The sequence below is a fragment of the Ipomoea nil genome, unplaced genomic scaffold (assembly GCF_001879475.1).
Source record: "Ipomoea nil cultivar Tokyo-kokei standard unplaced genomic scaffold, Asagao_1.1 scaffold2805, whole genome shotgun sequence".
Classification (NCBI taxonomy): domain Eukaryota; kingdom Viridiplantae; phylum Streptophyta; class Magnoliopsida; order Solanales; family Convolvulaceae; genus Ipomoea; species Ipomoea nil.
The window spans coordinates 3,702,513-3,713,720 of NW_017619233.1; the positions used below are offsets into that span (position 1 = coordinate 3,702,513).

The window sequence follows — 11,208 nt, forward strand, 5'->3', positions numbered from 1 at the left end:
TGTGCCTCTCGGAGCGAACCACCACCGGGTGGACCTGGACCAGCTTCTGTGCCTCTCGGAGCGACCCGAGTGGACCTGGACCGTTAAACGGACAGAGAAAGACCCGGACCACAATGTGTGGTTTCCACCAAAAAAAAACAATATGACAAATTCCATGCGGAGATCTCCACGATATATTCCCCTGCACTGTCTCATCATTGGTGCGGACTAACGGACTCCGTAGGTAACTACATAAACTATCATGGGAAATTATATCGGCCTACTACTATATGTAAACAATAAATATATAAGTATGTTCTATACTTACTCTCTCAAACAGTTTAAACCTATGATCGCTCATTAAAAATAAAAAATCTTTTTCCATACGAAACGGGCAAAGTGCTAGTTAGAGTGATTTGTCTATATGAGAGGGAGTTCAAACTCCCGACCTCTCTTAAGAGATAAGAGTGCACAGTCACTCATGCCAACCAAGTTGGTTTTCCATTTTGATCTTTAATAAAATAATATTGAGGACTAGACTCAAAATTTGGCCCACGAGGGCCTATTACAATACCCATACGAAATAAGACAGTTGCCTAGGAAGGGGAAAAAAAAAACAAGAAACGAGTAAAGTCAATTGTTCACTATGAAGGATGATGCATGTGTATGAAGAACAATGACTCCTTATTTATATATGTAAGGAGGATAACACCCACAGAGAATGAATCACCCTTGTGCCTTGATCGTCCACTATCGGACACATGTGCCTCGTCTTAGAAGTATAAAAAATTGTGCAACTTGTCACGACTACCCATCACCCTAATTGAGGGAGCTAAATTGTTGCCCATCTACCATTACGAGGCCATACACGACCTTGTAGGGGCTGCCAACGCTTGACAACAATTGGTGGCCTACAATTGCACCCCATGCCTAGCGATGAGGTTCCGTGTGCCTGGCAATGCAAACTTGGGCGATTAGGGCACCAAGTTCCCTCACCCATGTATGCTCCCCACCTTCCTCACCTTAGCACCTTGGTCCCCATAGTTCATGCTCTCCCACTCCTTGTACCCTAAATTCCTTGCTTTCTCACATTTTTTGCCCTAGAACTCCCTACTACCGAATCTAATTTTTGTCTCAACTCCTTATATAGCCCACTTGAATTCTATCTTGGACCTCTAGGCCTAGCCCCCAAGCCCCCATCACAAGTTCACCATTTCTTTTGGTTGTCTAGAGAACTAGAGGAAGCAATAAATATTGAACTTGCGACCTCATAGAATAATTAGGCTTCCCGTTTAAATTTAAAATCTAACTAGAGGGAGACTTGAATCACATGTTCAAAGAATTTGAATACCCATAGTTACATAACCTACCTCAACTTCCTCCCTCAATTCTACGCCCTTTAACCCCCCCCCCCCCCCCCCTCCCCCCTCCAATTCTTTTCTCTATTTTATCATATAATTTTCTAGCTCCCAGTGCACTTTTGTTTTCTCTTCTCTACCACCTTAAATTTCAAAAAAAACATGATCACCCTCTAGAATAACACCCCAATGTACCACCTCATTAACCCTAACCGTTGCTATGAATTCCCTCACTATGGGATCACCTATATCCATCATCACACAAATGCTTGGATCACCACCATTTTGCCCACCCGATACCGTTGTTGTGCTGCCCATACCGCCCCCAACTTGCCATGTCCCTCCTCTACTATAGACGTTCACTACTAACTTGCCCCCAAAACTTTGTTGCCCATTTGCCTAGGTCGATTACGGGTTGCCCATTTATAGCCCTACTTGGCACCTTAGTGGGGTATGCTGCTAGCAAGTTGCACATCGTCTTCGTTGCCACCCCACTTCCAAACACTTGCTTAGGCCTCCTATCACAATCCTCTATCATCAATTACCTTACTAGCTTAGTTCCTATCCTACCTACTCCAAGTTATCTACCTCCAACTTCTCATAAACATTCCGAGGGTCCAAGTTCTTCCTTTACTCGTTAGGCCATTAAATTTTCCCTTAGTTATCTCAACTACAAACGAAGGGTCTTAACTAGTTTCCCCTTAAATAATCTAATTTGTCAAGCCTCTTTCCCATTAACTAGACTTACTCATCGTCCTTCGAATTTTCCCTCAATTGCATCCCGAGGAGCTCTAGACCCTTCGTTAGTGATTGGGTGCCAAGGTCACTCTTTTGCCCACTTCCTCGATTAGTAGCATCATTGCTTCCTCACACTCACTGGTAGTGGGGTGCACTACTACTTTGTTCGAGCTGGTCTGCCGTTCTCCCTCCATTCGCTGGTGGTGGAGTTCCTATGTCCTACAACCTTGTCATAAGCGTTGATATTTTAGTCATATCACATTCATATAAAATTAAGGGAAAATGGCGAGTTTGATCCCTGAGTTATAATGGTAGTGACGACTCAGTCCCTGAGTTATGACCGTATCCATTTTTAGTCTCTCAATTATGAGCGAAGTGGCGCATTTGCTCCCCGACCATTAAGACTGATGGAAAAATTAAAAAATAGTTAAAATTTTAGGGGTAAAGTAGGAAATTCACATTTTATTCACTTTCTTATATTGAAACCACTTCTGCAACATTATTTTCAACTTCCTAACATTCTATTTCAAGGTTCTTCAATTCCAAAAAGCAATTAAATAATCTTCGTATGACTTGTTAGTAACTTGAGTCTCGTATAAGAAACCTGTGATTCAGTACAAACAAGAGAACATTTTATCATTGTCTTCATGCATGTAAAACACACCATCTGAAAAGTTTCTGATTTCCCTTATTACTAAATATAATGGTAATCAAACCATAACTTTTGAAATACAAGAAGATAATCAAATTTCAAATGTTATTTTCATGACAAATTCACTAAGGGAGTAACTTGAGATTTTTAGTATGTAAAATTCTTTCATAAGTTCTGCAGTAACTTAATCAATAATTGTATATCCTGACAATATATGAAAATTATTATATATATATATATATATATATATATATATATATATATATATATATATATATATATATATATATATATATATCCATTACTTCTTCCGTCTTCTTAAAAACCAGAGTAATGAATGAGTAACCTAAGACTCAGTTATGAAAATTCTAAAAAGTTTTGTAACTTCTAAAAACGATTATTGACTAAACTACTGCATATGAAAAATTTTTACATACTAAAAATCTCAAGTTATTCCGTTAGTGAATTTCTCATAAAAGCAAGCTAAGAAATTTGACATCATTTTGTATCTCAAAAGTTCTGGTTTGATTACCTTTGTGCTTAGTAAAGAAAATTGAAAATTGATAGGATAGTGTGTTTCACACGTTTGAAGACAATGATAAAGTGTTTCTTTGTTTGTGCTAAGTCTTAAGTTTGTTATACGAGAGTCAGGTTCTTAACAAGTCATACTAAAGTTATTGAAATGCTTTTAGAATTGAACAATCTTCAAATAAGAGGCTAATAAGTGAAAAATAATGTTGTGAAAGTGATTTTGATATAAGAGGAGAATAAAATGTGAATTTCCTACTTTACCCTCCAAATTTTAAATATTTCTTAATTTTTTTCGTTAGTTTTAACGATCGGGAACTAAATGCATCACTTCATTCATAACTGAGAGACTAAAATGAATACGATCATAACTCAGTGACTGAATCGGAACTTGAGTATAACTCAAAGACCAAAAATACAATTTTCTCTAAAATTAAATTAAGGTGATTCAAGACTCTATAAAAAGTTAAAAAAATATCTACAACTGGTATTTTGAGTTTTCAATGATTTAGGCAATATTAAGGTTGAAACACAACGTGAAATTTCTCCTCATGCAAAGTGGGTTTTTATCTTATGTTTTTAATTAGTTATTCCTAGATAGGGCTTGCAATATCAGAGGGGTGTGGGTATGCTTATAAGTACCCTAAACTTGTATTTGCTTATTGAATAAATTTTTTTTTTATTTTAATTTGCCTTAAACAACAGTTAAATACAAACGGATAAGAAAGATAATAAAACAAAATCATTATCTATTACAAAAATACAATATTAGTTTATATGGGCAGAACAAAAAAATGTTGGTCAGTGGAGGCGAAAAAAAAAAACTTCAAAACGTGATAAAAGAATATTTATAATAAAATATGAAATGGTTGGAATAAATTGTATATCATCGCTTATTCAAAAAAAAAATGTATATCATCGCTATTAATATTATATTTATAAATACTTTTTTTTAGAACGACATATTCATAAATACTTTTTAATTTAATTAGATCAACTCTAAGTATTTTATATTAATTTAAATACGATAATACACAATTGACACTTTTAGATTATATTAACTAGATAGTTCATAAAAATGAAATTTTCTTTTAAAATATTAACTAGATAGTTCAAATTGGTCTTTTGACTTTTAATTGCACTCAAAGTAGTCCTCTGACTATAGTAAAACACTGAATTGTCAATTTTACCCTTCATTTAAACACCCACTTAACACCAAAACTAACATATGACCATTTTGGCTTAAAATTCAATAGTCGGAGGACTACTTTGGGTGCAATTAAAAGTCAATGAACCAATTTGAAAAAAAAAGTCATAGTCGGAGGACCATTTTGGAAATTAACTCCTATTTTCCAAATGCATAATTTAGCATCCCAATGCACAACTATAATTACAGAAATATCACCGCATGTTTTTAAAAATTTCAGTCATGGGTCAATACCACCCCCACTGAAGCTCAAACCCATGACCTCCCATTTGGAAGAGCCACTTCGTACCACTAAACCACAAGGTCATTAAAATAAAAAAATTATAAATTACATTTTTTTTTAATCTCTAAGTAATAATAAAAATGTAAACTTAGTCACAAATTATCATGAATTGTAAATTGTAATAAACATATTATGCATATACAACTAATATATTATGTACTTGCAGTTAATAAATTATGTACATGCAGTTAACATATTATGTGTCTTTAACCACTGACACTTAATAAATTAATTACAAGCATATAATATAAATATCATTTTGAATCAAAATTCACAATGCAAGGTACACCCTGCCACCCTAGTCCATGGTATAATTTGGCCACCCAAACTTGTAACTCAATCATAATAAAAGGTTTTTCCACTTTTGGTCCCTTGACTTTACTTGTGCTGACAAATATGATTCATGACTTTTATTCAGACAAAATTAGTGCCTAACTTCAATTTCTTTTCCACATTTGGTCCCATTTGACCAAGAATCCGGCCAACCCACCGGAAATTTACACATCTCTTGTTTTTCTAAGGGTACGGTAAATTAGTCTTTTCTTGCCCTTGTAAAATAATACGTAGTAAAAACTAAGAAATATTTAATTGCTTCATTCTCATCAAATTAAAGTTGCTTCCTATTATTTATTTATTTATACCTCCATCCTCATCCTATAAATCAATGTCACTGCCAATTTCTTCCCGAAGCTTCTCTGCTAACTGATATTTGCGTCTGCTCGACGGCGGTGATAGAAAAAAGCTTTGTTCGGTAGAGTAGAGTCATCGCGAGAAGCCATACAGGGCTCTCTGAAATGTATATGATCTTCAAGCTCCTGATCATCGGCGGCGAGATTGTTGAAGAAGAAGGCGAGTGGGAGAAAAAAAGATAATTTTCAAACATTAAACAAGGACTGTTGCTGAAAATTCTCTCCAGATTGTCCGCTAAATGTATGTATAATGTAATTTTGCAGATATAGTGTAAACTTGCATGTAGATTTGAGAAGTTTATAGTGTAGGTTTACGGGATATATATTTGATTCGTGGAATTTATGAGAGGATTCTGATTTTGTGTTTGATTTTTGAATACTATGTGCTATTATGCAGTGCGTAAATTTCGGAAGAGCGATTTGGATTTGGAATTCACCGAGAATGGCTGCGAAGACGATGATGATGAGGAAGGAGGCGGCATCGCAGGGAAACGGAGCGGCGGCGACAGCGACGGCGGCGAAGATGAACGAAGTGATGTTGTTCACAAAATGCGAGTGCTGCGGACTGACGGAAGAGTGCACGAAGGCGTACGTAGCGAAGGTCCGAGAGCGGAACCAAGGGCGGTGGATATGCGGGTTGTGCGCGAGGTCAGAGCGGCATATTGGCAATGAAGAGGCTCTGAACAGCCACATGACGTTCTGCAAAAAGTTCAAAGCTCAGAGGCCGCCACCGAGCAAAGACAACAATGAAGCAATTAAATATCTCTTAGTTTTTATTATTATACATGGCTAAAAAAGACTAATTTACCCTTAAAAAAACAAGAGATGTGTAAATTTCCGGTGGGTTGGCCGGATTCTTGGTCGGATGGGACCAAATATGGAAAAGAAATTGAAGTTAGACACTAACTTTGTCTGAAATAAAAGTCATGAATCACATTTGTCAGCACAAGTAAAGTCAAGGGACCAAAAGTGGAAAAAACTCATCATAATAATTAGACAGTACTAAACTTGCACCTACCCTAGAACTTGAAAAACCAATATTTTTTCATTTATAAATGCATCCATTAATCACATTAATATAGGACTGAACTGATTTTCATTCTATAGGACTGAACTGATTTTCATTCTATGAAAATATCATTCATAACTAAACTTATCAATACAACCATATAAAGATGGACCTTAGCTTATTCATAACTTGCTGTTGACTAGCAGTGCAGATATTGCATCAGAGGCCTTCTTAGTTTTAGATGAACCTTATTTAACAAGGATAATGTACATTGCAGCAGCAACAGCTGTACACTGCAGTATCTAGAGTTCAAGCTCCTTCTCATTTTAGTCAGAAGTGATTAGATGATCTAATGGAGTGGATAATGGTAATTGGTATCTCCCCCCCCCCCCCCCCCCCCCACCCCCCACCCAACTCCATTCAAGTTACAAGGCCTACTATCACAACTAAGATGTAATCAAATCAACAACTTCCTGTGTGGGGAATGAATGCAGAACTAGTAATATCTGCAGTCAAAAGTTCCTTGCATTTTTCATAATAAAGGTAGTTGAATTTCTTAATTCCGGGGAAAATATAATAACTCGGTCGTTCCCTTTCGCTGATCAGCAGCACGGGTTAAAACAGAAGAAGAAACCCCTCTGTTCATGCTCGATTGGGGTTTTTGGTGTATCCCCCGAGTCATCCCTCTTTGCCATTAAAGAGCTCGTGCCGGGAGATTCTGGGGGTAAGACAGCGTTCTCCGACGTGAAAATCCTTTGTGGTATTGCGGGTTCTGGTGGTGAAATTGCCGAGAGAAAATGCAGAAGCATCTGTATTATCTGAGTGAAGTTGGGGCGGGCGTTTGGATCCTCTCTCCAACATGAAGTCACAATTGCAGCCATATCCTCGGGGAGATCCTCTGCACTTGGTCTTACATTCTAGAGAAACAAATAAGCAAGAAACCAGTTTTAAAAAACTCTAACTAATTTGTAAAAAATCTATGTAAACAAGAAAACCCAATTTTTCAAGACTATAGTAAAAAAGGAGAAATGGAAGAAGACGGGCATAGGCAACTAATAACCAAAAAAAATAAAGAGAATTACTTTAAAAGCAGCGGCATAGGCAGCCTGCAGATTCGACATGCCCTCAAATGGTAACTTATTATGTATCAGCTCCCATAATACAATGGCAAAACTGTAGGCATCAACTTTGTGATTGTAATGCTTTTTCTCTCCATGCCTTAGCGTAACAGTGCTGTAGAGCTGCCACCATAGCAAAGCAAGTACCATTTCAGCTCTAAAGCCCGAGCAAAAAAAAAAAAGAAAGTGAAATGGCCGTTTTCATCTACCTCTGGAGCCATCCAGCGATACGTTCCAGTCTCAGCCGTCATCATCTCTGTCAACGACTCTTCCCTTGCCAAACCAAAATCCGCAAGCTTAATCATTTTGTGGTCTGCTGTTAAGAGCAAGTTCTCTGAAGGCAAAGAGCATATGAAAGATAACTTCAAAAAGAACTGTTAAGAGTCCCACATTATTAATAAAATAAGAGAGAACATATGGGTGTTAAGAGTCCCACATTAATAAAATAAGAGAGAACATATGGGTTTATAAGGCCATGAGTTAGACTAGTTAATTGGTTGGATTCAATCTTTTAGTGTGGTTTTGCCCATGTGCAGGACTAAACAGCAAGCCAGTTTTACATATTATCTATTTCTTACTTCTCAAAGATGGATGAGCTCACAATATGCAAGGTGGGAACATTAACAACTACCATTGTCATTTCCTTTTTTTCGTTCTTTGAGAGAATTTTCCTAGTCTATGCAATTGCCAATTACACGTAAATGTAACTATTACCAGGTTTCAAGTCACGGTGGAACATTAACAACTACCATTGTCATTTCCTTTTTTTCGTTCTTTGAGAGAATTTTCCTAGTCTATGCAATTGCCAATTACACGTAAATGTAACTATTACCAGGTTTCAAGTCACGGTGGATGATCCCATGAGAGTGTAAGCATTCCATTGCACGAGCAATATCAAGTGCAAATCCGATAGCAACACACATATCTAAGCATCGGGGCCGCAAGTTCACCAAGTACTTGCGAAGTGTGCCACCGAGCAGTAGTTCAGTTACAATGACCATAATAGGCTCCTTGCAAGCTCCAATAAACTGTAGACATTAAAGTTTGAATATGAGACACTACCAACTCATCATTCTTCATATTGAAAATAAATTTTGCAATTTTATCGAATCCAAGCAATGGAATTAGCATTTAGCAGTCAATTTGCAACAATGTAATTTTTGCTGGAATACAACGCTTGATATTAAAATGTAAAACCACCTTCACTAAGTTCTTGTGCTGAACTCTGGATAACATTGCAACCTCTCTCGCAAACCGGGCTTCCCGCTTAGCAATCTCCTCTGGCGTCTCTCCTCTATGAACAATTTTGATGGCTACATTCTGGTTTTTGTATCTGAAAGGAACTCGGGGAGATACACACTTAAAAGATTACACAATTGTATCCAAAGTAGAAGTTCAGGCAACTCTTATCAACAAATCTTAGCAAATTCTAGCACCTCCCCTCTACCAAGATTCAAGAATAAGACCAAATATGGGACACTATGGATAGCAAATTGTACCACATCCCCTCTAACCACAAGGTCACGAGTTCAAATCCCAACCTTCTTGATTCGAGCCGGTCAGCTATGGAAAACCTAGGCTAGTTTACCTCCTTTTGCAGCTAGGGTCACAAGATGGGGTTTACCCAAGTTATTGGTGAATCACAACACTATGTTGAAAAAAGTGGAGGATAGGATTTGCTAACTGGCCAAGCTTTTCTAGATCAATCAAAAAAAAAAAAAAAAAGCATTGATCTTAAACATTTCTTTACATGAATGTTTTTACACAATGCTTCAAAAAGGAAAGTCCAGAACTTCAGTTGAAAGCATACTCTTTTAATTTTGAAATTCAAAGTTGAAGAAGCATGATAGAAAGAGCAGAAAGTCAACTTACTTTCCCTCGTATACCTTGGCATGAGCTCCCTCGCCGATCTTGGGCCCAACGAAAAGAAGCTTCGGATCAACCAACCACTTTGAGTCCAGATTGAACTCCTCCTCGGAGTAGAACTCATTTGCAGATCCCATTTCCACACGCCCAAACCAATCCTAGTACTAGCTACCACATTTATGATTTATCCAACTCTAAACCACCAAAATCCAGACCCGAAAATCCGTACACCCTGCCCGAGATCAGTGAATCCTAAGCATAACCCAATTCTTGAGGTAACCAAAGAACCAAACCCCACAGGCTCATATAACCCAATTCTTGAGGAATAACCAAAAAGAAGTAAAAAGCATATAAAAAAAAACTCTGGGTCAGCAGCAAAGTAGATCAATGGTTATGGGAAACAGAAGATTGCCAAGATTAAACAATCAAGGAAATACCCATTCCGTACGTTTAAAAAAAAAAAAAAAAAAAAAAACACAAAATAGAAGAACGGCGGAGTGGTTTTACTTAGAGGTGGTGTGTGTGTTCCTGATCTGCTGAGCGACAGGGGAAGTGTTACTTGTAAGAAGGAGATAAAGGCCGAGGAAGGAACAGTGGGTTGTGGGCGTCGATTATTTTGTCTTTTCAAATTATTTTAAGGTGTCCAAAATAGGGTGGGTGGGTGGATAGAGGACATTGAAGGGCAGAATGGGGAAGACAATGAGAGAAAAAAAAAAAAAGATGTGTACTTTTGAAAAATATTTTTTGTCAAGCATCTTGTGCTCAGATGGCATGTAGTGATCTCTCTTATGTCATAAAATCGAGTCACAGTAGAAGCGTTGTTGACTCTTTGCGGAAAAAATAGATTAAAAAAGTATATTTGAACATATACTACAATGTAATACAGTCAGTAACATTAAAAAAAAAAATGAAATATGTTTCTTACCCCTTTTGAATATCACCTAAATTTCTCTTGTGATGTGGCTTTTATTTATTGAGTGTCATTAATTTACTAACTAAACACTATATTTTTAAAAAAAAATTAGTAATTAAAATTAACTAATGACACGTCACACATTATGAGGGTTAGATTGGATGGAAAAAATATAAGAGGTATACTATATATATATATATATGTCCATCATACAACATTGTTATTTGGGAATTAAAAGAAAGAAATTTTTTTTACAAATGATTAAATTTCTAATCTTGATGGTCCCTACGCCCCGGCCTGACAAAACATATAGAAAAAGTTAAATTACGGTAATTTAATGGTTCAGCATGTAAGGTCAAATGTTAATAGTAGTTTGGTATTTTTATTATTTAAATAATATTTATTATACTATTGAATTAAATTTGTACGGATAAAAAATAAAAAGTAATAATAAAACTATTGTGGTTGCACATGCACATGGAGGTGGATCCTCATCCCTCACACAGTTGCAGTTGGGGGACATCACTCTCACACTTGATTATCAATGTTACCTGTTGGTGTCTGGCCGGGTAACCTATGAAAATGATAATGATGAAGAAATAATATAGATTTTGACATTAAAACTTTTCAAACTCAAAATTAATCAAGGTTCAAAGAAATGTTAATCATAGATTTGTTGACATGAACGAACAAATTAATGAGATAAAAACAAGTTTGAAAGTCGTACAAATTTCACTGTAAACACATATGCAACTATTCAGTTTTAGTTTAATTTCAACCTATAACCTTCCTTCTAAATATGAGATGAGCGCAAGTGTGTGCTGCATTGGTGCATTTTTTGCATACCTAATAGTAAATTCGCACCAAA

At 36.5% G+C, this 11,208-nt stretch overlaps 1 protein-coding gene across 2 annotated transcripts; it reads right to left on the reverse strand.

The window, feature by feature from the left end:
- Positions 1 to 6,881: 6,881 nt before the first annotated feature.
- LOC109158202 (serine/threonine-protein kinase HT1-like) lies at positions 6,882 to 10,012 on the reverse strand. 2 transcript variants are annotated; one of them, XM_019306084.1, is made up of 6 exons: positions 9,448 to 10,012; positions 8,762 to 8,894; positions 8,394 to 8,589; positions 7,771 to 7,895; positions 7,526 to 7,684; positions 6,882 to 7,360 (listed from the first exon to the last, which is right to left on the reverse strand). In XM_019306084.1, the coding sequence occupies exons 1-6, from the start codon at positions 9,549 to 9,551 to the stop codon at positions 7,046 to 7,048; spliced, it is 1,032 nt and encodes a 343-aa protein (XP_019161629.1). In that variant the 5' UTR covers positions 9,552 to 10,012; the 3' UTR covers positions 6,882 to 7,045. The 2 variants fall into 2 exon arrangements, with proteins under 2 accessions (XP_019161629.1, XP_019161628.1); XM_019306083.1 differs by having other exon boundaries at positions 9,434 to 10,008.
- Positions 10,013 to 11,208: the final 1,196 nt, after the last annotated feature.